The sequence below is a fragment of the Centrocercus urophasianus genome, unplaced genomic scaffold (assembly GCF_019232065.1).
Source record: "Centrocercus urophasianus isolate 14NV4802_14NV808 unplaced genomic scaffold, USGS_Curo_1.0 seq_564, whole genome shotgun sequence".
Taxonomy (NCBI): Eukaryota; Metazoa; Chordata; class Aves; order Galliformes; family Phasianidae; genus Centrocercus; species Centrocercus urophasianus.
In genome coordinates this window covers 67,523-92,648 of record NW_024885160.1, presented here as the reverse complement: position 1 = coordinate 92,648, position 25,126 = coordinate 67,523, and the positions used below count along the sequence as shown (strand labels likewise).

Below are 25,126 nucleotides of genomic sequence, written 5' to 3'. Positions count from 1 at the left end.
GGGCACTGCGCTGGTGGTGGTGCCAGAGCATGCAGCTGCATGCCAACACGTGCCATATCTCCTCAAACAGGGGTGGTGGTACAGGGGGCCGGGGCTGGGGATGCCTTCATCACTGCCTTCCAGCTGCAGTTCAGCACAGATGGGAACCACTGGCACGACTACCGACAGGCCTCTGCCAGCAGCTGGCCGGAGCCCAAGGTGCTGCTTGTGCCATGGGCACCTGCATGGGGTGTGTGTGAGGGGGGTGGGGGTGGGGGGGCTGCACAGGACTGTCCTGAAGTTCCACGAGTGTCCCCTTGCAGCCAGTAACATGACGACCTCATGTCCCCTTCCCTGCACGTGTGGCTGGGTGCAGGTGTGCTGGTGCTGTGCGCGGGGATTTGGGTTTGTGAGTGGGTTTGCACACGGGTGCGTGCATGGGTGCGCACAGGGGGGTGCGCATGGGTGTGCACCCAGATGCACAACCCTTCACACTCATCACTGCCCTCCCACAGCTCTTCCAGGGCAACTGGGATGCCACCACGCCGGTGGTGCAGCCGCTGGACCACATGGTGCAGGCACGCTACGTCCGCGTCGTCCCTCGGCGCTTCCACAACGCCATCTTCCTGCGGGCAGAGCTGCTGGGCTGCCCAACAGGTACCCTGAGCTGTGCTGTGGGGCTACCCCCCGGGACCTCTTCTCCCTGCCCACCTCTCCCTCTCCCCAAAGTGCCCCTGGCCGTGACAGTGACGCCAGCATCCTGTGGCACGGGGGAGTTCTGGTGCGGGGTCAGCTGCGTCACAGCATCCCGGAGATGTGATGGTGTCATTGACTGCCCTGGGGGTGCCGACGAGGCCGGCTGTGAGGCCCCCAGCAGCACCACGCTGCCCACCCACCCTGCCAGGTACTGACAGCAATGGGGGCTGGGGATGCCTTGGCGTGCCGCATTTGGGGCACACAGCCCCTCATGCCCAGCTCTGCATCTTCCAGCCTCACAACCCCTGGCAGTGCCGGCATCCTGGGGCTGACTGCAGAGCCACCTGTGGCCTCCCCAGCAGCGGTGAGCCCTGGGACTTGGGGACAAGCGGGGGGGGCAGGAGCCATGCGGCACACAGAGCAGCAGTGGTGACACTCATCTCCCTGTGTGCAGGTGCCAGCAGGGACAAGCACGTTGCCCACTGTTGGCTCCACCAGCCCTGCTGTGCCACCTGCCACCAGGCTGCCAGGTGTCCCCACCACCACCATCACCCCCGAGGGGCCACCCTCTCCTAGTCCCCCCTCACCTGGCATGGCAGCAGTAACGGTGTCACGCCCTGTCACAGGACTGCCTGTGCCCCCCACTGGAGTCCCCACTCCAACGTCTGCAGGTAAGGAGGCATGACTTGGCACCAGCCCTGTGTGGGGTCTGAGGGAGGGGGACGACTTCCCCAGCACCTGGCATCGTAGGGGTGGGGATGTGAATGTCCCCAGGGTGACACGGGGACAATGTACATCTTGCTGCTGGCTGGGTATGCCATGAGGCGGGTGGGAATAACCCACGGCTCCCACTTGTCCCAGCAGCCCCCACCACAGTCCCTCATTTCCCACCAGAGCCACCCCTGCCCCGGCTCCTGTGCCCCCCAGACCAGTTCCTCTGTGATGCCTTGGGCTGTGTGGATGCAGCCATGGTCTGTGATGGGCAGCAGGACTGCCTGGATGGCTCTGATGAGGCGCACTGCGGTGAGCCCCCCAGCACCCCCCTGCCCCCACAGAGCCTGGGGTTGCTGAGCCCCAACTCAACACGAGGGCCTGTCCCACAGGAGCCCCCCCTGCCTCCAGCAGCCTCCCAGCACCCCTGGCCTGGCCCACCTGCTCCCCCAAGCAGTTCTCCTGCAGCACCGGTGAGTGCCTGGCCCTGGAGAAGCGCTGCGACCTGAACCGCGACTGCGCCGATGGCTCCGATGAGAGCAGCTGTGGTGTGTGGGGGGAATGGGGATGGGATGGGGATGGAATGGGATGGGGATGACAAAGGGATGGGGAGGAGATGAGGTTGAAATGGGGATGGGATGGGATGGGATGGGATGGGATGGGATGGGATGGGATGGGATGGGGATGGGGATGGGGATGGGATGGGGTAGGGATAGGATAGAGATTGAAAAGGGGATGGGATGGGGATGACAAAGGGATGGGGAGGACATGAAGTTGAAATGGGGATAGGATGGGATGGGGATGGGATGGGGATGGGGATAAGAATGGGATGGGGTAGGGATAGGATAGAGATTGGAATGGGGATGGGATGAGAATAGCAGATGATGATGTGGAGATGGGGACGGGAATGGAGTGTATTACGGGTGGGATTGAGGGAATGGGAATAAGATTGGGATAAGATAGGTGGGGATGGTGATGTTAGTGAAGAGAATTGAATGGAATGGTGATGGAGCTGGGGATGGGAATGCATTTGGCATGGGGATGGGGGTAGGGACAGTGACAGGAATGCAGAAGACATGAGGAATGGGGATGGGGATAGGAATGTGGAGAGGGAAGGGGTGGGGATGGGGATGGGGAAAGGGCATCCCTCCATCACCAGGCATTCTGTGGTGGCCAGCTCCAGTCCTCTGCTCCAGTGTGAAAGTGATGGGACAGGTGTTGGGAGTGCCAGAGCTGGTGACACCAGAGCTGGAAGGCACCAAGAGGGGCTGAGCTCAATCCCTGTGGGCCTTTCCAAAGAGGATAAGCTCTGGGCATAGGGAGGCCCCAGGGCAGCCCTCACCCATCTCCATCCCCACCAGCCGACTGCATCCTGTCCCCATGGGGTGGCTGGAGCCAGTGCAGCCACTCCTGCGGGTTGGGGGTGACATCTCGCCAGCGGGTCCTGCTGCGGGCTGCCCTGCCTGGGGGCACCTGCCTCACCCCCCGCCTTGATACCCGCTCCTGCTTCCTGCGTGCCTGCCCAGGTACTGACCCTGGGCCCCACACCGTGCTGGGGTTTGTGATAGCATGGTTGTGGGGTTGAGCCTCATGGCAGGGTATGGCACCGTGGCACAGCGTGGTGGCGTGGTGAGGGACAATGACAGCACAGTGACAGGGCATGGCGGTGGTGTGTGGTGGGGGGGCTCAGTGTGGGGCACAACGGGGGGGCAGGATGGTGGGATATGGTGACAGGACACGGTGGTGGGGCATGGCGGCACAGCAGTGTGGCAAAGCGTGATGGGTGGCACATCCCTGCACACCAGCCCCATGGGCATGGCCATCCCTGCAACTGGAGGGTGGAATGGGGGGCTGTGAAGGGGGATTGTGTGGGGTCAGCATAGCCCAGCTGAGGGGGGGGGGCAGGGCTGAGCAGGGGACAGAGGGCGCCCGCACTGCCCCTGTTCCACTGCCCCCCAGTGCCCGGTGCCTGGGCAGCCTGGAGTGCGTGGTCCTCCTGTGATGCTGAGTGTGGGGGGGGCATGCGGAGCCGCATCCGGAGCTGCACCGACCCCCCACCCAAGAACAGTGGCCAGCCCTGTGTTGGAGAGGCCCAGCAGAGCCAGTCCTGCAACCTACAGCCCTGCGGGGCCACCCGAGGTACGGCAGCAGGGACATTGGGATGGGGACACGAAGGGGTGGGTGTGATGGGATGGGGGCACGGCGCTGCGGGGACTCTTGTGGCACCAGGGTGATATGGGGGAGCACTCCATCCACATAGCAGCCTGGCTCTGCTCCCACAGAGTGCAGCCCTGGCATGGTGTTGGTGCAGGAAGGGGACTGCATGCAGGGCCTGGTGCCACCCTGTCCCCAAATCTGCGGGGACCTGAGTGCCACCAGCAGCTGCCAGAGTCCCTGCCAGGATGGTGAGTGACAGGGCGGGCACAGCGCAGGGTGGGGGCTGGGTGCTGGTGTTGGCACACCGGCGCTGATGCCGTGCTGCTGGGCAGGCTGCCGGTGCCCGCCGGGGCTCTTCCTGCAGGAGAGCACCTGTGTCAATGCCAGCCACTGCCACTGTCACCAGGGCCAGCAGCGCTGGCTGCCCGGCCAGGTCTTCCTGCGGGACGGCTGCAGCCGATGGTGAGCAGTGACACCGTGTCCCCCTGCAGCCAGGGCCACCCCATGCACTTCTCCTTATCCCCGTGGCTGAACCCAGCTTCTGTCCCCAGCGTGTGCCAGGATGGGGTGGTGACATGTGAGGACATGGCCTGTCCCATCGCCTGCGCTTGGTCTGCCTGGACACCGTGGAGCTTCTGTGACCGTAGCTGCGGTGTGGGCATGCAGGAGAGGTTCAGGTGCGGGTCTGGGGAGGGGACCTGACTGCACGATGCTGGGTGCGGATGTGGGACAATGCACTGTTGTCCCCACAGATCCCCATCCAACCCCACGGCAGCCAATGGTGGAGCCCCGTGTGATGGGGACACCCGGGAAGTGCGTGAATGCCACACACCCTGTGCCACCAGTACGTGCATGCCACCGCCCTGGGGATGGGACATTTGCTTTCCCTTCCACACCCGCTGCCTGGTGCCCACTGTGGCTGCTCCAGCACCACGCATCCATCTGTCCCAGCTGAGCCTAGCAGTGGTTGGAGCTCCTGGACCCCGTGGTCCCCCTGTTCCCAGAGCTGCTTCCACCACGTGGACCGGCGTGGCCACCGGCACCGCTTCAGGCACTGCGAGGGGATGGGGACCTGCCCAGGGCTGGGGGTGCAGAAGGAGCCCTGTGACACAGCTCCCTGCCCAGGGGGGTGCCACGGGGGGGGGGGGGGGGGGAGGGGGGCACAACACATCGCTGAGACCCTGTTGTGAGGTTTTGTGGGGTGCCTCAAGGCAGAGTGGGTGCCCATGGAGAGGTGGTGCCCATGGTGAGGCAGGGTCCCACGGCGAGGTGGAGTCCCAGCCCATCTCCCTGCAGTGGCAGGTGTCTGGATGCCTTGGTCTGCCTGGTCTGAGTGCTCTGCTCCGTGCGACGCTGGTGTGCAGACACGCAGCCGAACCTGCACCCCCCCGGCTTTCGGTGGTGCCGAGTGCGCGGGGCCCCTCCTCCAGACCCGTGGCTGCAACCACCAGCCCTGCAGAGGTGAGTGCCACGTGGGCACGGGGTTGCAGCACCGGCACTGACACCAACCCTGCACCTGCTCTGCCCTGCAGCACAGTGCCCTGACGCCATGCGATACCTCACGGCAGAGGAGTGCCAGCACAGTGGGGAGCGATGCCCACAGATCTGCCAGGACCTGGGCACTGGTGTGGCATGCATTGCACAATGCCAGCCTGGCTGCCACTGCCCTGCTGGGCTCCTGCTGCAGAACGGGACCTGCGTGCCACCCAGCCACTGCCTCTGCCACCACCAAGGCCGCCTGTACCAGCCCGGGGACATCATTGCACTCGATAGTTGCAACAACTGGTGCGGGGGGCACTGGGGATGGAGTCTGGGGGGTTCCCCCCACCTTCGCCCCTTGCTTACCGCACCTTTCTACAGCACCTGTGTGGCAGGGCAGATGGTGTGCAGCACAGAGATCTGCCCAGGTAGCACTGAGTGGCAACTGCAGGGATGGGGGGGTCCCAGGGTCTCCTGGTGCCGGGGGGCTGGGTGCAGTGAATCTCCATGTCTCACCAGTGCCCTGCACCTGGAGCAACTGGACAGCCTGGAGCACCTGCAGCCACAGCTGTGATGTGGGGATGAGGCGGCGCTATCGGGTGCCCGTTGTGCCCCCCCTGGCCAGGGGGGATCCACTTTGCCAGGGACCCAGCATGGAGGTGGAGTTCTGCAGCCTGCAGCCCTGCCGTGGTGAGCAGCCCCCACCCCAGGGACTGTGGGGAGGGTCCCATGGAATGAGTGCCCTTAGGGAGGGAGCTGTTAGGTGGGTATCCCTGGAAAGAGTGCAATTGGGTAAGCATCACGGGGTGGGTATCCATAGGGAGGGTTCTGTGGGGTGGGGGCCACAGGATGGGTGTGCGTCGGGCAGGTGCCAAGGGGGTGGGCTGTCCCTGGGGAATGTCTGCAGGTGGGTATCTCTTGGGGCTGGCACCCATGGGGTGGGTGTCCCTGCATTGGGTGTCCCTGGGGAGGACACCCCCTAGACGGCTGTCTGTGGGATGGGGGTGTCCCTGGGGTGGGTATCTTGGGGAGTTCCTGGGGCCGGTTGCAGCACCCAAAATCCCCGTGTGCACAGCAGCTGTGGCCCCATGGGGTCCGTGGTCGGGGTGCTCAGTGACCTGCGGGGGTGGCTACAGGAACCGCACGCGGGAAGGTCCCCCCCTGCACAGCCTGGAGTTCAGCACCTGCAACCCCACACCCTGCCCCGGTGAGCCTCCGTCCATCTGTCTGTCCATCTGTCTGTCCATCTGTCTGTCCATCTGCCCTTTCCTTCGCTCCTCTGTCCATCCATCCCTCTGTCTGTCCCCTTCCAGCAGCCCCTGTACCAGCAGCCTCTGTTCCCACCCCCCGTGGTTCTCATCCCCGTGTCCCCACCACGCCATCCCCAGGCTGTCCCAGTGCCCCGTGCGCATGGTGTCCATGCTGTGTCCACCCACCCCATAAAACCCCACACTGGGGTCACCCCAGCTGTCCCACAGTGGGCAGACAGCTGCGTATCAGTGCCGCCAAGCATGGTGACCCAGCTGGGGGGGCTCGATTGTGTTCCTTCCCCAGGCAAGGAGCCGGGGGTCTGCCCTCCTGGCAAGCAGTGGCGGGCGTGCGCCCAGGGCCCGGCCTCGTGTGCAGAGCTGAGCACGGCCCCCCCTGTCGATGGGGGCTGCCACCCCGGCTGCTACTGTCCCCCGGGGGCACTGCTCCTGGTGAGTGGGGGTGAGGGTGTGAAGAAGGGGGGGCTCTGTGCAGGCACCCCCAAACAGCAGCACGGCGCCGTGTCCCTGCAGAGCAATGAGTGTGTGGCCGAGGCGGAGTGTCCCTGTGCCGTGGATGGTGTCCTCTATCAGCCCGGGGATGTTGTGTCACGGGGCTGCCACAACTGGTCGGTGCCCATCGAGGGGGTGGGCCTGGATAATGCTGGCCCCCCTGCCAACCATTCACTTCTGTCCCCAGCTCCTGCATCTCCGGTCGGGTCACCAACTGCTCTCAGGAGGACTGCAGTGATGGTGAGAGCGAGGCCCCCACCAGCCCCACTTTGCAGGGATGGTGCCAACCCCAGCCCTGGTGGCACTGTGGGTTCCCTCCTGCTGCCTCTGTGGCCCCTGGTGGCCGTGGCTGGATTGTGGCAATAGGAATGGGGGTCTCACTCGTGAACCTTTGCCTGGGGACCTGGCCCTAAAGGGAGGGAACTGCCCCAAAGGGAGGAATGTTCCTCAAAAGGGATAGATTTACCCTAAAATGGTGCAAATTGGTGTTCCAAAAATGGTTTTCCCTGCCCGAAAGGGAAGAGTGCGCCATGGAGGGAGGGATGTGCTCCAGAATGGATTGGTGTGTCCTAAAATGGGAGACCTGCTCTGAAAGGGAGAGATTTGCCCTGAAGGGGACAGGTATACCCAAAAAGGGAGAAAGTGACCCCCGATGGGGGAGACCTGCCCCCACAGGGGAGGGTCTGCCCCAAAAGTGATGAATCTGCCCTAAAACGAGGGGATCTGCCCCAAAGCAAGTTCCCAGTCATCCCATCCATCCCCAAGCCAATGCTATGGGTGGGCTCATGCTGACACCCCATGCCCCGGGCAGTGGATGGGCCCTGGACCCCCTGGACACCCTGGAGTGAGTGCTCAGCCTCCTGCGGGCCGGGCCTCCAGCGCCGGTACCGCTTCTGCTCTGCACACCCCGGGGTGCCCTGTGCTGAGCCACAGCCCCAGGAGCGTCCCTGCACCCGACAGCCCTGCCACAGTGAGTGCCTAAAGCTGAGAGCGGGGATGGGAGGTGGTGGGGATGGTGATGGGGGATCACCCTGTGCTGATGGCCCGTTCCCCAAAACGCAGCTCCCGACTGTACCGCCGTGCCGGGATCGGCGTTCAGCCACTGCGGGCCCCCCTGTCCCCGCTCCTGCGATGACATCTCGGTGAGTGGCGACCCCTCATCGTCCCATCCCATCCCCTCATCATGTCCCCAGCGCTCACCGGGGCCGTGTCCCCATGGCAGCACTGCACGTGGCGCTGCCAGCCCGGCTGTTACTGCACCAACGGCACGCTGCTGGATGCAACAGGCACAGCGTGCGTGGCCCCTGAGAGCTGCACCTGCCTGGATGCGCGCAGCGGGCAGCGGCACCGGCCTGGGCAGAGCGTGCCACGAGGTGATGGCTGCAACAACTGGTGAGCGGGGTGCGGTGAGGGCAGCGGGGCACAGCATCCGCCTCATCCCCATTGTCATCCCCGTTGCCATCTCGTCCCCATTCCCCATCTCACCCCCATCCCTACCTCTTCCCCGTTCCCATCCCTGCCTCTCGTTGCTCTCTGCCCGCAGCACGTGCACCCAAGGGAGACTGCAGTGCACTGGGCTGCCCTGCCCCGGTGAGTGCGGGGGTCCCCCGTGGAGGGAACACGGTGTCACTGTGCAAAGAGATGCTGCCAACTGCCCCCCTCCACCCACAGTGCCCGGTGCCTGGTGTGAGTGGTCCCCATGGACGCCATGCTTGAGGAGCTGTGGGGATGAGGCTGCCACGCGGCACCGTGTCTGCTCCTGCCCTGCCCCACAGCAGGGGGGGCCAGGCTGCCCCAGAGGACAGGAGGGCCACGGGGACACCGGGATGCAGATGCAGCACCAGAAGTGCCCCCCCGTGCCACCCTGCCCTGGTAGGTGTTGGGAGAGGTGTTGGGGTCTGGTGCCACGCTCAGTGCCCACCATCACTGCCATTCTGGGGGTATCCCATATTCATTGCCCGCTGGGCTGCCCCATGTCAGTGCCTGTAAGTTCTATGGTGGGGGGCCATGCTGGGGGAGCCATGCTGGGGGCGTCCCATGCTCAGTGCCCACCTCTCTCCCCTCACAGAGGACGGGGCCTGGGGTGCCTGGGGGCCCTGGTCGGGCTGTGGGGGCTGCGGGGGGCAGGCAGTGCGCACCCGCTCCTGCTCCAGCCCCCCTGCCCGCTTCGGGGGGCTGTCCTGTGCCGGGGAGGCACGCCAGAGCCGGCCCTGCCCATGGGCCACCAGCACCTGCCCAGGTGAGGCTGCGGGGTCCTGGGGTCACGGTCCCCTCACCGCTATATCCGTGTCCACCCCCCTGCCGTCCCCTCTACACACTGCTGCTCCCTGCAGAGTGTGGTGGCGGTCTGGTGGCCTTCGCCTGCGGCAAGCCGTGTCCCCACTCCTGCGAGGACCTGCGGGAGGACACTGCCTGCATGGCCACCCCCCGCTGCCTGCCCGCCTGCGCCTGTCCCCATGGGCAGCTGCTGCAGGACGGCGACTGCGTGTCCCCGGAGCGCTGCCGCTGTGCATGGGGTGCGTGCTGGGGACACATGCTGGGTAGCGGTCTGGGTGTGCTGGGTGCAATGGGGTGATGGGGATGGGGTACGGGGTGCAGATTTGGGGTACAGGACGAAATGGGATTTCAGGGATGGAGTACAGACTGCTATGGGGTGGTGGAGTTGCAGTGTAGGTTGCATTGGGGTGGCGGAGATGGGGTGCAGGGATGGGGTGTATGGTGCAATTGGATTGCAAGCAGGGGGTGTGTGGTGTCATGGGATGGCAGGAACGGGGTGCAGGGTGCAAGGAGATGACTGGGATTGCACACAGCATGCGTGGATGGGGTGCAGAATGCTATGGAATGGGCAGGGGTGGATGTAGGGTAGTGTGGATGGGATGTAGAGTGCTATGGGGTTGCAAGGGTGAGGTGCAGGATACTGTGGGGCTGTGGGGATGGGGTACAGCATGCAGTAGGGTTGCAAGGGTAGCGTATGAGGTGTTGTGAAGTGATGGGGGTACAGGATGCAATGGGATGGCAGGGTTGGGATGTAGAGTGCTGCAGGGTTGCAAGGATGGGATGCACCATGCAATGCCATGGCAAAGAATGCGGGAACAGGGCTGTGCCATGACACAACTGGGCACAAGAGGAGGGCTGGGGCGAAGGATGTCATTGTGCATCAGGTGATGTGTGCCTGTGCCCCCCACAGGACCCTCTGAGAATGGGAGCATCTGGGAGCAGGACGGGGCCGTCCCCATGCGGGAGCTGCAGCCTGGTGAGACCTTGCAGAGACACTGCCAGAACTGGTGAGAGCCCCCATCCCCACACCCAGCCCCCAATGGAGGACCTGTGGGACCATCCTGGTGCACAGGGGTGGCACGTGGGCCCCCCCTCACTTTGCTCCCTGTCCCCCAGCACGTGCAAGGCTGGCACACTGCAATGCCATGCAGAGCCTGGGTGCCGTGTGGATGGGGGCTGGAGCCCCTGGGGGCCGTGGTCCCCCTGCTCCCCCGGCTGCCACGCTGGCACCCAGCTCGCCTCCCGCCAGTGCAACAACCCCACACCCCAACTTGGGGGTCGGGGCTGCTCCGGGCACAGCCAGCGCCAGAGACCCTGTCCTGCTACTGAGGGCTGCCCAGGTGGGGGCTGCGGGGCACCCGGGGGGCATGGAGGGCACAGGGCGTGTGGTGGGCATGGAGTAGTTGGGTACACAGGGGCGTGGGATGCATGGGGCATTTGGGGTGGGTGGGGTGTCAAGGGATGGCCCAGGGGTCGATGGGATGCACAGGGTGTGCGGGGTGCACAGGGTATGTGATGTTTATGGGGTGTACAGGGTGCATGGGGTGCATTTGTGGCATGGCTGAGGTAGAAGGGACTGGCACAGGGTGCCTGGGAATGATGGGGTGCCGTGGGGTAGTACGAGGTGGGGGAGACATGGATGGCATGGGGTGGGGTGGGGACCCCTGCAGGGCACCCTGTGGCACGGTGCCATGCTCTACAGTGCCGTGCTGCGCAGTGCAGTGCAGTCCTGCACAGAGCAATGCAGTGCCATGCGGTGCCACTGCTGCCACAGCCCTAATGCCACACGGGTCAGGGTCCTTTGTCATCCCCATGTCCCTTCCCCTGCCCCACAGAAGAGGAGCCGTGGGGCGAGTGGTCCCTGTGGGGGCCCTGCAGCGTTTCCTGTGGCGGGGGGGAGCAGCTCCGCCGTCGGGACTGCCCCCACCCAGGGGGGTGCCCGGGGTTGGCCCTGCAGAGCAAGACCTGCAACAGCCACGTGTGTCGGGGTGAGTGCTGCGCCCTGTCGGTGACACAGGTGGCACCGTGTGTGGGGTCCTCGGGCCAGCATTTGGGGCACAGGGTGGATGGAAGAGCAGGGAGTGGCACGGTGTGTGCAGGGTGACATGGGGTGACACAGATTGGGTGGAGTGGCATGGGTGGCACGGAGTCCTTGGGATGGCACAGATCAGATGGAGTGGAATGAGGTGGGTGGTGGGACATGAGGCGGGAGGATATGCATGGGACAGTACAGTGTCCTCGGGGGTGGAACTGATTACCTGAAGTGGCAACAGGTGGATGGAGGGGCATGGGGTGGCACGGTGTGCGCAGGATGCCATGGGGGGGCACGAGGTGGGAGGGGGCAGATGGAGTGGCATGATGTGTGGGGGGCAGCACAGGTTGGATGGGGTTGCGCAGGATTGCACACAGTGGGTGAGGGGACACAAGGTGTCATGGTGTGCACAGGGTGGCACAGAGCAGCAGGGAGTGGGTGGAAGGATCTGGGGTGCACGGGATGGGACGGGGTGCTCAGGGTGGACAGGATTGGACAGGTTGGTGCCTGGTGGATGAGTGATGGGGTGGATGGGGTGGCATGGCACCCACAAGCCATGTCCTGCACGTGAGCCAGAGCTGCAGCGGGGAGTCCAGAGGCTCCAGGAGCCCTCCCTGGGTCCAGCCCCACTCAGCCCCATCCCTGCACAGAGGCGGGCTGCCCACCGGGACGGCTGTACCGCGAGTGCCAGCAGGGTGAGGGCTGCCCCTACAGCTGTGCCCACCTCGCCGGCCGCATCGCCTGCTTCCCCGGGGGGTGCCAGGAGGGCTGCCACTGCCCCACCGGCACCCTGCTGCACCACGGCCACTGCCTGCAGGTGAGCTCCTGCACCAGGGACCCCGTGGGTGCAGCCTCCTCCTTGCACGCTGCCTGGCTGAGGGGTCTTTGCTTGGTCCTCCTGTGCTCAGGGGGGGCTTTGGCGTGGGTGCTCCCTGGGGCTATGAGTGCTCCCTGCTCCCATGGGTGACCCCATGGATGTGTCACTGGTGCACGGTGCAGGAGTGCCCCTGCGTGCTGACTGCCGAGGTTCTGAGGGAGCTCCGGAACAGCTCTGCTGACCCCCAGGCAGTCTCCCCTCTCCTGGGCACCCAGGGACCCCCATTGGCACTGGACCAGGAGGTGCCACCCGGCAGCACCATCCACTCTGCCTGCACCTCCTGGTGAGAGCCCGGCCCCCTCCCCACTCACCCTGACCTCCAAATCCCCACCCCATTCTCACCCCAGGCGTTGTCCCCCCCCCCCCCCCCCAGCACCTGCCTCCACGGCCGCCTCAACTGCTCGGAGCCCGTGTGCCCGCGGGACGGGGGCTTCTCGCCCTGGGGTCCCTGGAGCAGCTGCTCGCGGAGCTGCGGGGGTCTGGGGGTGATGACGCGCCGGAGGGGCTGCACCAACCCCGAGCCCGCCCGGGGGGGCCGGGACTGCGCCGGGCCGCGCTCCGACAGCAAGTACTGCCAGAGCCCCGAATGCCCAGGTGCGTGACGGCCCCGCGCCCCGCCGTGCCGCGGCTGTGGGATGCGGGGATGACACCGCGTGCTCTGCTCCCCGCAGCCGTCCCCACGACGGAGCCCGGCCCCGGTGTCCCAGGTAAGGGCTGTGCTGCAGGGGGCATCTGGGACAGGGAGGACCTCGCGGGACCCACCCGGCTGTCAGCACCCCGCTCCCGGGCAGGTGCGGAGGAAGAGGACGGTTTCGGCCCCTGGTCCCCCTGGAGCCCCTGCTCCAAGACTTGCACGCACCCCGAGCGCCCGGCCACCAAGACCCGCGAGCGTCCGTGCGTCAGGACGGCCGCCTGCAGCGGGGACAGCTTCCAGGAGCAGCCGTGCAACCTTCCCCTCTGCTCAGGTCGGTCCGGCCCCCCCTCCCCGCGCCCTCCGCACGAGCTCCGCGCTGCGTGGCACGGCCGACAGGCGCTGCCACCCCCCGCGTCCCCGCAGACGTCCCCCCGTGCCAAGGCGAGGACTGCGCCGGCCTGAACTGCTCGTGGGCGCCGTGGGGGCCGTGGGCCGAGTGCTCCCGCAGCTGCGGTGTGGGGCGGCAGCAGCGGCTGCGGGCGTACAGCCCCCCCGGCGCGGGCGGTCGCTGGTGCCCGGGGATCCTCAGCGCCTTCGTGCAGCGCCGCTTCTGCAGCCTGCAGGCGTGCAAAGGTGGGGGGCGGCCGGGGGGCGGCGGCAGCCCGAGGGGTTTTGCTGAGCTCCGGGTGGCCCGTGGGAGTGACGCCCGTGCCCTCGTGTCCGCCGGCTGCAGTGGACGGTGCGTGGTCGGCATGGAGCCCCTGGACCCGCTGCGACCGCACGTGTGGGGGGGGGCGAGCGGTGCGCAGCCGGTCCTGCACCCGACCCCCGCCCAAGAACGGGGGACAGCGCTGCCATGGAGAGAGACACCAACTGCGCCTCTGCAACGCCCAGCCCTGCGGTGGGGGGGAGTGTGGGGGGGTGGGAAAGGGGAGGGATGGGGATGGGGGCGGGAAAGGGAATGGAGATGGGGACTGGAACGGGGATGGGGATGGAGGTGGGATGGATATGGGGAAGGGGGTGGGGTATGGATGGGGATGGGGTCTGGATGGGGATGGGATGGGGATGGAAATGGGAACAGAGATGCAGACAGGAGTGGGGATGGGGATGAGGATGGGGATGGAGTGGGACCTCAGTGCTGGTGCCTCTGACAAGTGCCCCCTCCCAGGCGACAGCTGCCCCCCTGGCATGGCCCTGGTGACCTGTGCCAACCGCTGCCCCCGGCACTGTGGGGACCTACAGGAGGGCATCGTCTGTGGGGAGGAGGAGCGCTGTGAGCCTGGCTGCCGCTGCCCCAATGGTGAGTGCCCCTCTTGTGTTGTCACTGCACCCCTGAGGGAACACGGCCTGGGAGATGCTCAGGGGTTTTGGAGTGCCCTTGGTGGGTGTGGGTGGCAGCAGGGCTCCGTGCTATGTGCGTGCACTGCAAATGCCCACCATGCTGGGAACGCATTGCAAGCACAGTCATGCACTGCAAGAACGCTTGCAGGCAGAGCTACACATGCACTACAAGCACATGTGCACTGCAGACATGCCCAGAGCTGGCTGCAGTGTCAATGTGCTTGCATGGCTGCACGTGCACTGCAAACCCACACGGTGCTGGGAGCGCACTGCAAAGTGCTTGTGGGCAATGCTGTGCAGTGATGGGCACTGCAGGTGCTCAGTGCTGGGAACGCAAACGTGCAGGGCTGCACGTGCATGATGTGCAGAACTGAGTGCACGCTGCAAATCCAGTGCTGGGCATGCGCTGCAAATGCAAATGCATGTAGAACTGCGTGTGCACTGCCAACGCACATGCATGTACAGCTGCATCCTCCACGTCGGGAGGTGCATCCAGCTGGAGGCCGAGCCAGGCGTTGCACACTCACATGCACACACACAGGCTTCCGTGGTGACGCTGCCCTCCCGCAGGCACCCTGGAGCAGGACGGGGGCTGTGTGCCCCTCGCACACTGCGAGTGCACAGACGCGCAGGGCCGCGGTTGGGTGCCGGGCAGCTCGCATCGCGATGGCTGCAACAACTGCACGTGTCTGGAGGGCCGCCTGCGCTGCACCGACCGCCTCTGCGCGCCGCTGCGCTGCCACTGGAGCCGCTGGTCCCACTGGTCTCCATGCAGTGTCACCTGTGGGGACGGCCAGCAGACGCGCTTCAGGTGGGGACGTGGCGCTGCCAGTGCGTGGCCAGGCACCGTGGGCCGTGAGGACCCGTCAGCTCCGTGTCCTCTGCTTTGTGCCTCGACAGGACACCCGCGGTGGGCTCATGGGACGAGGAGTGCCAAGGGGAGCAGATGGAGAACCGGGGCTGTGCCGCGGGACCCTGCCCACCCCTGTGCCCCCAGGGCAGCTGGGAGAGGAGGCTGGGAGACATGTGGCTGCAGGGCGAGTGCCAGCAATGGTCAGTGCCCCAAGGTGGGGATGTGGGGTGTGTGGGGCTGCTCCTGCATTGCCTGCAACATGGGGCGTTACCTACCCCGTGGGTACAACCTACCCTTTGGGCGTCACCCATCCCATTAGCATCACCCACCCCATGGGCACCATCACCAGCCCAATGGGCGCCACCCACCCTACAAGTGCCCTGCTCCATGGGCACCACCTACCCTGCAGGTATCATCCACACCTTTAGTTAACCATCCCATGGGCATCACATGTTCCTTGAGCATCACCCACCCCATTAGCATCACCACCCCGTGGATACCACCCACCTCCTTGGGCACCACCTGCCCTACAGGCATCTCCTGCCCCATAAGCATCACTTACCTCTTGAGCATCCTGCACCCCATTACCATCACCACCCGCCCCATGGTCACTGATCCTTTTTATCCTCTCCTACAGCACCTGCACGCCAGAGGGCACCGTTTGCGAGGACACCGCCTGTGCCGGTGGGTGCCGTGCAGTCCCAAACATCCCCGGGGCTCTGGGGATGGAGGGGACCGGGTGACACTGTGGCTTGTGACGTGCCACCTCTCCATCCCAGGGGCTGAACACTGCACATGGGGCACATGGAGTCCCTGCTCCCGGAGCTGTGGCACCGGCCTCACCTCCCGGGAGGGCTCCTGTCCTTGCCCTTCCCCGGGTCCCTCTGGTGCCCTCTGCAACGCCAGCACTGGAGATGGAGCCAGAGCTCACCAGGAGGTGCAGGCCTGCTACCTTCAACCCTGCCCAGGTAGGGGATCAGCACGGGTGTGGGGCGGTGGGGCCATACCCATTCCTCACCCTCTGCTCTGCCACAGCTGAGTGTTCCTGGAGTGTCTGGAGTTCCTGGAGCAGCTGCTCCTGCAGCTCCCCACTGCAGCACCGGCATCGGCACCGGCACGGCGCCGGCCTCTGCGTGGGGCTGGACGTGGAGCTGCGTACCTGCAACACCTCAGGATGCTCTGGTGAGGATGGGGATGGCAGGGATCTTCCTGCCCCAGCACGGCCCTCCCCACATCCTGCCCTTTCTATGTGCTGCCTGTCTGTCTTAGTGATGCTTGGGGTGCCCCTGCCCTGGTCCTGTGTATCCCCATGCGCTCACAGGGGTGTCCCTTCATCCCTTCCAATCCCTGTGCACTCTCTGGGATGTCCCTTCCTGCCACCATACACTCCCTGCCTGCATCCTGCCCTTGTCCCCACAGAATCCAGCTGTGAGCCCCCCTTCGAGTTCCGGACCTGCAGCCCCCCCTGTACCCAGCTTTGTTCCACACTGCAGCATCCAGAGCTGTGCCCAGCCCAGTCCCACTGCCTGCCTGGCTGCTTCTGCCCCCAGGCAAGAGGGGCACGGGGAGGGGGGGGCTGGAGGCAGCCTGGTGGGCTCTGAATCTGCTGGGAGGAGGGAGAGCTTAGAAAGAACCAAATGCCACCAATGGGACAGGAGAGGCTACAGGGATGCCATGGGGACACTGCAGGGACGCAGGAGGAAATACTGCAGGGACATTGAGGGGACACCGCATGGACAATGGGGGGATGCTGCAGGGGTGCTATGGGGACACAGCAGGGACACTGCAGGGATATGTTTTGGGGACCCTACAGGGAGTTGATGGGGATGCCGTGGGAATGCTGTGGGATGCTTGGGGGCGCTGTGGGGATGCTGTGTGGATGCACCAGATGCCTCTCCACATCTCCGTGTCCTGGCAGGGGCTCCTGGAGCAGCGTGGTGCCTGCGTGCCCCATGAGCAGTGTGACTGCCTGCACACCAATGGGTCAGGCGGCCTGGTGACAGTGTCCCCAGGGGACATCATCCTGCTGGGATGCAAGGAGTGGTGAGTGGGGCTGTGGTGTGCCAGGGGGGTGTCCCCCACTTGGGGGGCCAGGGGCAGCACCTGGAGCTCAGAGCTGTTTGTTCCCTCATAGCGTGTGCCAGGACGGAGCCCTGCAGTGCAGCAGTGAAGGCTGCCAGGGTGAGTACATCCCTCCTGCCCCATGGCTTCCATTTGCCACGTCCCCATGCCCCATGACTGCCACTGTGTGGCAGTGCCGTGTCCCCCTGTCCCATGGCTGCTGCTGTGCTGGCAATGCCATGTCCCCATGCCCCGTGGCTTTTATTGCGTGGCAGTGCAACGTCCCCATGCCTCATGGCTGGCATTCTGGCGGTGCCACATCTCGTGCCCCAACCATGGAACGTCCCAGCATCTCCATGTCCCCACAGGACTGCTCCCGCTGAGCCCCTGGTCAGAGTGGACGCCTTGCAGCACCTGCCTGCCCCTGTCCCCATCCCACCTGGGGAATGTCACACCACACGTGTCAGTGCAGCACCGCTACCGAGCCTGCCTGGACCCACAGAGCGGCCACCCTTGGTCTGGAGATGCAGCTGTGTGCTCAGCTGAGCTGCAGCAGCAGCGGCTCTGCCCAGACCCTGACATCTGCCAAGGTACCGCAGTGCCGCAGGGCATGGAGGTGAGCGGCTCCCTGTGTCCCCCCCTGAGTGACACCAACATCCCATAGAGCTGTGCCTCTGGAGCCCCTGGGGGCCATGGGGGCCCTGCCAGCAGCCCTGCAGCGGGAGTTTCCGCCTGAGGCACCGCCAACTCCAACAGCTGGCAGGCAGCAGGCAGTGCAGGGGGGCACAGACCCAGAGCAAGGGCTGCAACACGGCCGTGTGCCCAGGTAATCCCCCATCCCTCCCCCACCCCGGGACCCCCACCCAGACGGGGGCTGACACCAGGCTGCTGTGCACAGGGGAGGACTGTGAGGAGCAGGGAAGGATATTCACCGCCACCTGTGCAAACAGCTGCCCCCGCGCCTGCACTGACCTCTGGCAGCACGTGGAGTGCGTGCAGGGGGGCTGCAAGCCAGGTATGGCCCCCCCACGCACTCCTCCCTGCTTCCATCCACCCAGACACTTGCAGCACCACGGTGCCATCCCACCCCCCTGCCCTGCAGGGTGCCGGTGCCCACAGGGGCAGCTGCTGCAGGACGGGGTGTGCGTGCCCACAGCCCAGTGCCGCTGCGGGCTGAACGGGGGCAACGGCACCCGGGAGCTGTGGCCAGGGCAGGAGGCCACTATCGAGTGCCACAACTGGTGGGTGCCACGGGGCTCACGGCACGGGCAGGACCATGCTGTGCCCGTCACTGAGCCCCAGTGAGTGGGGGGTGTTGGGTGTTCTGGTTGGGCTCCATTCTCACGCAGCTGCTCCGCAGCACCTGTGAGAATGGCACCATGGTGTGCCCAGCACTGCCGTGCCCATCCTATGGGCCCTGGTCCACCTGGAGCCCCTGCTCGAGCAGCTGTGGCAGCGGCCGCACCTCCCGGCACCGCATCTGTGAGTCGAGCCCTGGCGGGGTGCCCTGCACAGCCAGCAGGATGCAGGAGACAGCTGAGTGCAGCCCCCAGCCCTGCCCTGGTGAGTGCCCAGCGTCGCCACCACCATCAGCACGGACACTCCTCGGGGTTGGCACTGAGCCCTGTCCCCTGCAGCTGTCTGTCAGCTGAGCCCCTGGTCCCCCTGGAGCCCCTGCAGCAGCAGTTGTGGAGGTGGCCGCTCGGAGCGCAGCCGGGAGCTGCTGGGGGGTGAGGAGGAGCCGTGCCCCATCCCAGCACTGCGGCAGCACCGCATCTGCAACGTGCACAACTGCACGCAGGGTAAGGGCTGCACAAAGCGGGGAGCCTCAAATTGGGGGGGGTAGGGCTTACTGATGGCTGCGTCCTCGCCCGCAGAATGTCCCCACAGCCAGGTGCTCAGGGAATGTGCCAACACCTGTCCCCACACCTGCGCCGACCTGCGCCCACACACACAGTGCCTCCCACAGCCCTGCCAGCCTGGATGCGCCTGCCTGCCCGGACAGGTGGGGCTGTGGAGCTGCACGGGGCTTCTGGGGATGGGGCAGCAGCCTCAGGCTCTCCATCACCCACAGGTGCTGCAGGATGGTGCCTGCGTACCCCCTGAGGAGTGCCGCTGCACGCTCGACCCCACCATGCCTGGAGTGCTCAACCTGTCACGGGAGGAGCAAGAGCAGGAGCACGCACCAGGCAGCCGCCTGCAGCACCGCTGCAACACGTGGTGTGTGCCCCCAGCCCCACAGCATCACCCCACAGCAGGGGGCACTGAGCTGGGTGGTGCTGGGTGCTGGGTGGGCGCTGAGCCCCTCTCTGTCTGCAGCGTTTGCATCCGTGGCACCTTCAACTGCTCGCAGGAGGAGTGCAATGGTGAGGGCAACCCGTTCTCATCCCCGTGCCTGCGCCGTGATCCCTGTGCCACAGCCGGGCCTTGCTCACTCCCTGTGCAGTGGATTGCCTGTGGTCCCCGTGGTCGCCCTGGTCCCCCTGCTCAGTGATGTGTGGGATGGGTGAGCAGCTCTCACACCGGCACCCGCTGCGGCAGCGCCTCTATGAGGGGGCTGAGTGCGTGGGGCCCCCCGTGCGCCGGGCTGCCTGTCACCTCCCTGACTGCGGTGAGTGTCCCTGGAGTCCCCAGGTACGGCTGTGGCTCATCAAGCTGCTAAGCATAGCATGGGGGAGGGGTGATGGGGTGGGTGGTGAAGGAAGGGCGCAAGCCGTCACCGTGGGATGCTGAGGCTCTGGGGGTGCACGAGCACCTGGGCGGGTTTGTCCGCCACCAGCCCTGGCCACTCCGGTCTCCACATGCTGGGCTGCTGCATGGCCGGTGCTGGTGACACATCCCATGCTGCTGGCAGCCTGCCCAGAGGGGGAGCGCTGGCAGGGCCCTGCTGTGTCACCAAGCTGCGAGCAGAGCTGCAGGGACATCCTCGATGAGGCCCCTGCAGGCTGCACCCCTTCCCCATCCCCTGGCTGCACCTGTGAGCCCGGCCGCTACCGCAACAGCAGTGGCCACTGTGTGCCCTCTGCCCTCTGTGAGTGCCTGCACCAGGGGCAGCTGCACCAGGTGAGCAGGGCACAGCACCTGGGGGTGCCCAGGGGTGCCTAGAGGTGCCCCCACCTCACTGCTGAGCTCTCCCCCCGGCGCCCGGGCGGGCGGGCAGGGGGGGGGCGGAGGGGTGTGCGAGGTGCCGCTGTGTGGATGGCAAAGCTGACTGCACCGATGGCTGCACGCCGCTCTCCTGCCTCGAGGTACAACGCCACTGCCCCCTGCTGCACACCACTGCCCTTTCCGTCCTCCTCCTGCCCCCCACTGCCCCTTGGCTCCCTGATACCTGAGGGCTGCAGCACCTTCCCTAAGAGGATGGGCTGAGGGAGCTGGGCTTATCCAGCCTGGAGAAGAGAAGGCTGCAAGGAGACCTCATTGCATTTAAAAGCGCATTATAAACAGGAGGGGAAGCAGCTTTTTTACAAGGGTAGGCAGTGATAAGACAAGGGGGAGAGTGGTTTTAAGCTCAAGGAAGGAAGGTTTAGATCAGATGTCAGGGAGAAGCTCTTTACTATGAGTGGTGAGGTGCTGGAACAGGCTGCACAGAGAGGCTGTGGTGCTCCATCCCTGGAGGTGTTCAGAACCAGGTTGGATGGGGCCTTGAGCAAGTGTGTGTAGAGCCAGATAGAGATTGGTGGCCCTGCCTGTGGTGGGGGGTGTTGGATCCCTGGGGTCCCTTCCAACCCAAGCCGTTCTATGGTTCTATGATGCTGCTGTATCCACAGGGTGAGGTGAAGGTGCGGGAGCCAGGACGCTGCTGTCCCGTCTGCAGGATGGAGTGGCCAGGTAAAGGCCTCAAGGGGAACCCCCACAGTAGCCCCTCTCCCGGGGACCCCCCTGCAGCCACCTATGGGGGCATCACTGCTCTGCCCCCCTCCCCACAGAGGAGCCATCCTCCATGTGCCGGCGCTTCACCGAGCTGCGCAACATCACCAAGGGTCCCTGCTCACTGCCCAACGTGGAGGTCAGCTTCTGCAGCGGCCGCTGCCCATCCCGCACCGCCGTCACCCCCGAGGTGGGTCTGTGGGCACCGGGTGCCGCCCCCGTTCCGTGGGCACAGCACACGAAGTCAGTGCCGCGGCGCTGTGCCCGCGCAGGAGCCGTACCTGCAGACGCTGTGTGAGTGCTGCAGTTACCGCCTGGACCCCGGCAGCCCCGTGCGCATCCTCAGCCTGCCCTGTGCGGGTGGCGCTGCCGAGCCTGTCGTGCTGCCCATCATCCACAGCTGCGAGTGCAGCAGCTGCCAGGGTGAGCAGGGATCGGGGCACAACCCGGCCCTTGTTGCAGCCCCGGCCTCGCCTCATGCCCTGTCCTGCAGGTGGGGATTTCTCCAAGCGCTGATGCCCGGAGGGAAGCTGTCCTGCTGCGTGCTGTGGTGGTGGAGGACCCCGAGGCATCCCCCTTTCCCCTCTGTACTGCAATAAAGCTACGAGCCTCCACCTAAGCTGTTCCTTGGTGGGAGCGAGGGTGGGATGGAGAGGTGGCAGGGGACAGCTGGGGACGGAGATGGCTGCACGGTGAGGGTTGGAGGTGCTCGAGGGGCTCAGGGGGACCAGGGCAGGACGAGGACAGAGCAACATGGCCAGGGGTCCTTGGTGCCTCCTAGCAGCGGTGCCCTGCCATGCTGTGCTGCCCTGCCATGCTGTGCTGCCCTGCCATGCCGTGGTGCCGCGCCGTGCCGCAGTGCAGTGCTGTGCAGCAGTGCATTGCTGTCCTGCGTTGCCTTGCTGTCTCCCATGGCACTGTGCTGTGCCTCACTGCCGTGCTGAGCTGCAGCACAGCAGAGCTTTGGCTGAGCCATGGCTGGTGCTTGGGCAAGGCGCAGAAAAGCTGCCCCAGGCTCAGCCCCCACAGGACCAGAGGTTTGTTTGGGGCGGATTCACAGACAGGGCTCAGCACTCCTCCTCATGCCCCAGAGTCACAGTGGGCTGCCAGCAGCTTGGCGTGGGTGATGCAAGGAGCTTGGCATTGACAAGAACATCCTTGAACAAACTGTTGGGCTCCTTAGGTGTCCAATTAGAGGGAATAACTGCAAAATCAGGAACCTTAAACTAGTTGGACAGAACGGTATGGAGATGGGAACTCAAACCTAAAAATGCTTCATCAAATGTGAGTGAAACCCACTGCAAGAGTGGAATGATGGGAGAGAACTGGATGTGCTTGAAGCTCCCATGAATTCTGAGCGATTCCTTCCTAGCAGAGGGACTGATGGGCGGAAAAAAAGACATACAGCACTCATTTCACATGGTGGTGAGGCACTGGCACAGGCTGCCCAAGGAGGCTGTGGATGCCCCATCCCTGCAGGCATTCAAGGCCAGGCTGGATGTGGCTCTGGGCAGCCTGGGCTGCTGGTTGGTGACAGCAGGGGGTTGGAGCTGGATGAGCATCGTGCTCCTTTGCAACCATTCTATGATGATTCTATGATTCGCTGTGCACAGCTGAATATTGGAACGACTGCAGCCAGGTGATGCTGCCGTTTAACTGAGTTGGATTTGCTGGATGCCAAACTGAAGTGCAGCCTGAAGTATCACATCACGCAGGCGATGGTTTGGGGCACCTTTCCAACAAACGTGCAGTGATGCTTCAGGCCTGGGAGCTGCGGTGGGGAATGGAGCCCTCGGGTTGCTCCTGCTTACAGAACTCGGGCGCGTCTGCAATGCGTAACAGAGCGGATGGCCTGCAGTTCCCAAGCTGTGGGTGGCTTCCCTTCAGGAAACCAGTTTAAACTCCTGTCTGAGCTGTAAGAGAAAGTCCTCCCTTCTGACTTTTTGAAATCAGGACCGGTGAATGTTTAAATGGGATTTTAGAAGTCCCAAGAAAGCCACTCCGAGAACCCCAAGCAGCCCTCTGCAGCCCCGTGCGCATCCTCAGCCTGCCCGGGGCTTTGCCCTTCCATTGGCTGGGACCCCGTGTCCCTCCCCTTTTCCACATTCCACAGACTTTCTTTTTCCATCTCGGTCTGCCTACGAGCTCCTTGCTCACCCAATGAGGATCTCCCTTTGCCTGATTTCTTACTCCTAGGGATGCACCGATCTTGAGCTCAGAGATTTGGTACTTGAATATCAGCCATCTCCCTCAGTGCCCCTTACCTTCCAATGCTCCAACCCATGGGATTACCTCCAGATAAGTCCTTCAGGAGGTGAAGTTGGCTCTCCTGATGTCCAGGGTTGCAATCCTACTTACTGCCCTGATGCTTCCAAACTCCATCTCATGTCCTCTGCGTCCCAGCCTGCCCCCAACCTTCACACCCCCAACCAACCCTCCTGCGTCTGTAAGAGCAAGGTCCAGCAGCAGTGCTGCCCCTCCCCGTTGGCTCTTCCACCTCCTGCAGCAGAAAGTTACCTTCCTCTCACCCTGGGCAGGGTGAGCCTGGCAATGTCGCTTTTCCAGCAAATATCAGCTGATTGAAGTCCCCCGTGACACACAGTGGTGTCCCCCACATCAGCCGGCCCTTTAATCCTCCCCCACGAGCCCTGCACTCGTTCCTCACTCAACCCCAGGTGGAGCTCCGTAAGTTCCACTCGCTCCCACACACAACACGTGTTTCCATGTCGCTGACTCCCGTTGTCCCACTGTCCCAATGTCCACACGTCCCGGTGTTCTCCCGCGCCGCCCCGGCTTCGCGCTTCACCGACACCGGGGACCGCAGCTCCGCCCCAGGAGCTCCGCGGCCGCCCATCCCCGCCCACAGGCGGTCCCCGTCCCGCAGAGCGCGGCCGTCCTCCGGGTGAGAAGGAGCGGAGCGGAGCCGTCGGTGCAGGAGCGGGTGGGGAGCGGAACGAGGCGGGCGCAGCTCCGCGCCCATGGCGCACCGCGCCGCGGAGACGGGAGCGGCGGTTCCCTCCCGGCATCGTACCGCCTCCGAGTCCCCCGCAAAGGCGGCCGAGCCGGGGCGGGAGGAGGACAGCAAGGAAGAGCTGTGGCGGGCGGGCGGCCGCGACGGCAGAGAGTCGAAGCGAAGGGGACGCGGTGAGAGAGCCGAGAGCGCCGGGCGGAGGGAGGAGGACGAGAGCGGGGACGGGGCGTGCGGGAGCACGGCGGAAAAGAGAGGGGAGCCGCGGGACGGCGCTTCAGGGGGCGGAGGTGAGCGCGGCCGCGAGTCGGGAACCACGGGGGACCGGAGAGCCGCGGGCGGCCCCGATGAGATGGCCGAGCGGTGTCCGAGAGGCCGGATCCGACCCACAAGCGCACACCGAGCTGCGCTGCGCTGGGGTGCAGGGATGGGGTCACGGCTGTCCTCGCTCCCTTCAGGACAGGCTCCCCAACCCCTCACTCCCCAGGGTCGGGGTCCACAGCGCCCTCACTCCCCGTCAGGAGGCGTTCCCGCAGCGTTCTCTGCTTGCAGCCATAGAATCACGGTAGCTGTTGAGTCCTTAAGGTTGGGAAACACCTCTGGGGTCACCGCCTCCGACTGTCCACCTCCCACCAGCGGTGCCCGCTGACCGCGTCTGCCGCGCCGCACCCCCGTGGTTGGGAGCCCCCGTGGGGATGCCGACCCCCGCTCCCCGGGCAGCCCGTGCCGCCGCCCGGCCGCTCTCCGGGAGTTGTTGTCCGTCCCATCCGAGCCGTGTCCCGCTGTCCCCGCAGGTCGGCGGCCGGAGCTGCGCGTTGTGCTGCTGGGGCGGAGCGGAGCGGGGCGCAGCGCCACCGGCAACACATTGCTGGGCGAGGAGCGCTTCGAGTCCCGGCTGGCGTCCCAACCCGTCACCACCACGTGCAAAGACGGCAGGCGGGATTGGGGCGAGTGGTCCGTGGTGGTCATGGACACCCCGGCGATTTTCGGGGGCTCTCAGTGGGACAAGCAGCATTTGGCCGAGGAGCGCCGGCGCTGCAACAGATTCGCTGCCCGGGAGCCCTGCGTGCTGCTGCTGGTGACACAGCTGGGCCGTTACACGCGGGAGGACCGCGAGGTGCAGGAGAGCGTGCAGAAGCTCTTTGGGAAGGGCGCTAAGAAGAGTATGATGGTGGTGTTCACAAGGAAGGAAGACCTGGGGGGCGGCTCGCTGGATGAATACGTGAAGACGGCCGAGAACGGAGCGCTGCGGAAGCTGGTGAAGGCGTGCGGGAAGCAGTGCTGTGCTGTGAGCAACAGAGCGCCGAGGCGGGACCGGGATGTGCAGGCTGATGAGGTGCTGCACAGGGCTGAGAGCATCGCCCTCAGGCAGAGCGAGGAGCGAGGGGCGTCGTGTTGGTTGTGTTTGCCTTAATTAAGATCTAATCACCG

At 65.2% G+C, this 25,126-nt stretch overlaps 2 protein-coding genes across 2 annotated transcripts in view; both read left to right on the top strand.

The window, feature by feature from the left end:
* LOC122169700 (SCO-spondin) overlaps window positions 1-21,243 on the top strand; it is a 35,024-nt gene extending 13,781 nt beyond the window's left edge. Inside the window, exons 42-105 of the mRNA XM_042836039.1 lie at window positions 71-168; window positions 495-648; window positions 709-883; window positions 970-1,039; window positions 1,130-1,346; window positions 1,570-1,698; window positions 1,779-1,934; window positions 2,748-2,912; window positions 3,346-3,525; window positions 3,669-3,791; window positions 3,876-4,005; window positions 4,095-4,220; window positions 4,296-4,387; window positions 4,495-4,665; window positions 4,837-5,004; window positions 5,076-5,328; window positions 5,404-5,450; window positions 5,542-5,712; window positions 6,101-6,229; window positions 6,577-6,722; window positions 6,804-6,898; window positions 6,970-7,022; window positions 7,594-7,752; window positions 7,845-7,924; window positions 8,005-8,174; window positions 8,326-8,372; window positions 8,454-8,654; window positions 8,851-9,021; window positions 9,116-9,298; window positions 9,970-10,066; window positions 10,176-10,399; window positions 10,895-11,047; window positions 11,742-11,908; window positions 12,091-12,251; window positions 12,342-12,562; window positions 12,640-12,675; window positions 12,760-12,933; window positions 13,026-13,235; window positions 13,336-13,503; window positions 13,771-13,902; window positions 14,514-14,754; window positions 14,844-14,996; window positions 15,434-15,480; window positions 15,576-15,764; window positions 15,832-15,978; window positions 16,216-16,346; window positions 16,715-16,839; window positions 16,931-16,977; window positions 17,226-17,447; window positions 17,522-17,683; window positions 17,756-17,872; window positions 17,960-18,098; window positions 18,218-18,420; window positions 18,495-18,659; window positions 18,735-18,862; window positions 18,932-19,077; window positions 19,177-19,223; window positions 19,304-19,468; window positions 19,712-19,919; window positions 20,009-20,105; window positions 20,628-20,688; window positions 20,787-20,917; window positions 21,000-21,150; window positions 21,221-21,243. Coding sequence (XP_042691973.1) covers window positions 71-168; window positions 495-648; window positions 709-883; window positions 970-1,039; window positions 1,130-1,346; window positions 1,570-1,698; window positions 1,779-1,934; window positions 2,748-2,912; window positions 3,346-3,525; window positions 3,669-3,791; window positions 3,876-4,005; window positions 4,095-4,220; window positions 4,296-4,387; window positions 4,495-4,665; window positions 4,837-5,004; window positions 5,076-5,328; window positions 5,404-5,450; window positions 5,542-5,712; window positions 6,101-6,229; window positions 6,577-6,722; window positions 6,804-6,898; window positions 6,970-7,022; window positions 7,594-7,752; window positions 7,845-7,924; window positions 8,005-8,174; window positions 8,326-8,372; window positions 8,454-8,654; window positions 8,851-9,021; window positions 9,116-9,298; window positions 9,970-10,066; window positions 10,176-10,399; window positions 10,895-11,047; window positions 11,742-11,908; window positions 12,091-12,251; window positions 12,342-12,562; window positions 12,640-12,675; window positions 12,760-12,933; window positions 13,026-13,235; window positions 13,336-13,503; window positions 13,771-13,902; window positions 14,514-14,754; window positions 14,844-14,996; window positions 15,434-15,480; window positions 15,576-15,764; window positions 15,832-15,978; window positions 16,216-16,346; window positions 16,715-16,839; window positions 16,931-16,977; window positions 17,226-17,447; window positions 17,522-17,683; window positions 17,756-17,872; window positions 17,960-18,098; window positions 18,218-18,420; window positions 18,495-18,659; window positions 18,735-18,862; window positions 18,932-19,077; window positions 19,177-19,223; window positions 19,304-19,468; window positions 19,712-19,919; window positions 20,009-20,105; window positions 20,628-20,688; window positions 20,787-20,917; window positions 21,000-21,150; window positions 21,221-21,243 — 9,047 coding nt within the window. The remainder of the gene's footprint in view (window positions 1-70; window positions 169-494; window positions 649-708; window positions 884-969; window positions 1,040-1,129; window positions 1,347-1,569; window positions 1,699-1,778; window positions 1,935-2,747; window positions 2,913-3,345; window positions 3,526-3,668; window positions 3,792-3,875; window positions 4,006-4,094; window positions 4,221-4,295; window positions 4,388-4,494; window positions 4,666-4,836; window positions 5,005-5,075; window positions 5,329-5,403; window positions 5,451-5,541; window positions 5,713-6,100; window positions 6,230-6,576; window positions 6,723-6,803; window positions 6,899-6,969; window positions 7,023-7,593; window positions 7,753-7,844; window positions 7,925-8,004; window positions 8,175-8,325; window positions 8,373-8,453; window positions 8,655-8,850; window positions 9,022-9,115; window positions 9,299-9,969; window positions 10,067-10,175; window positions 10,400-10,894; window positions 11,048-11,741; window positions 11,909-12,090; window positions 12,252-12,341; window positions 12,563-12,639; window positions 12,676-12,759; window positions 12,934-13,025; window positions 13,236-13,335; window positions 13,504-13,770; window positions 13,903-14,513; window positions 14,755-14,843; window positions 14,997-15,433; window positions 15,481-15,575; window positions 15,765-15,831; window positions 15,979-16,215; window positions 16,347-16,714; window positions 16,840-16,930; window positions 16,978-17,225; window positions 17,448-17,521; window positions 17,684-17,755; window positions 17,873-17,959; window positions 18,099-18,217; window positions 18,421-18,494; window positions 18,660-18,734; window positions 18,863-18,931; window positions 19,078-19,176; window positions 19,224-19,303; window positions 19,469-19,711; window positions 19,920-20,008; window positions 20,106-20,627; window positions 20,689-20,786; window positions 20,918-20,999; window positions 21,151-21,220) is intronic.
* A 2,400-nt stretch (window positions 21,244-23,643) lies between these two features.
* Window positions 23,644-25,126, top strand: part of LOC122169699 (GTPase IMAP family member 8-like) — a 6,944-nt gene continuing 5,461 nt past the window's right edge. Inside the window, exons 1-2 of the mRNA XM_042836038.1 lie at window positions 23,644-23,985; window positions 24,490-25,106. Of these exons, the coding sequence (XP_042691972.1) occupies window positions 23,706-23,985; window positions 24,490-25,106 (897 nt within the window). The 5' untranslated portion in view covers window positions 23,644-23,705. The remainder of the gene's footprint in view (window positions 23,986-24,489; window positions 25,107-25,126) is intronic.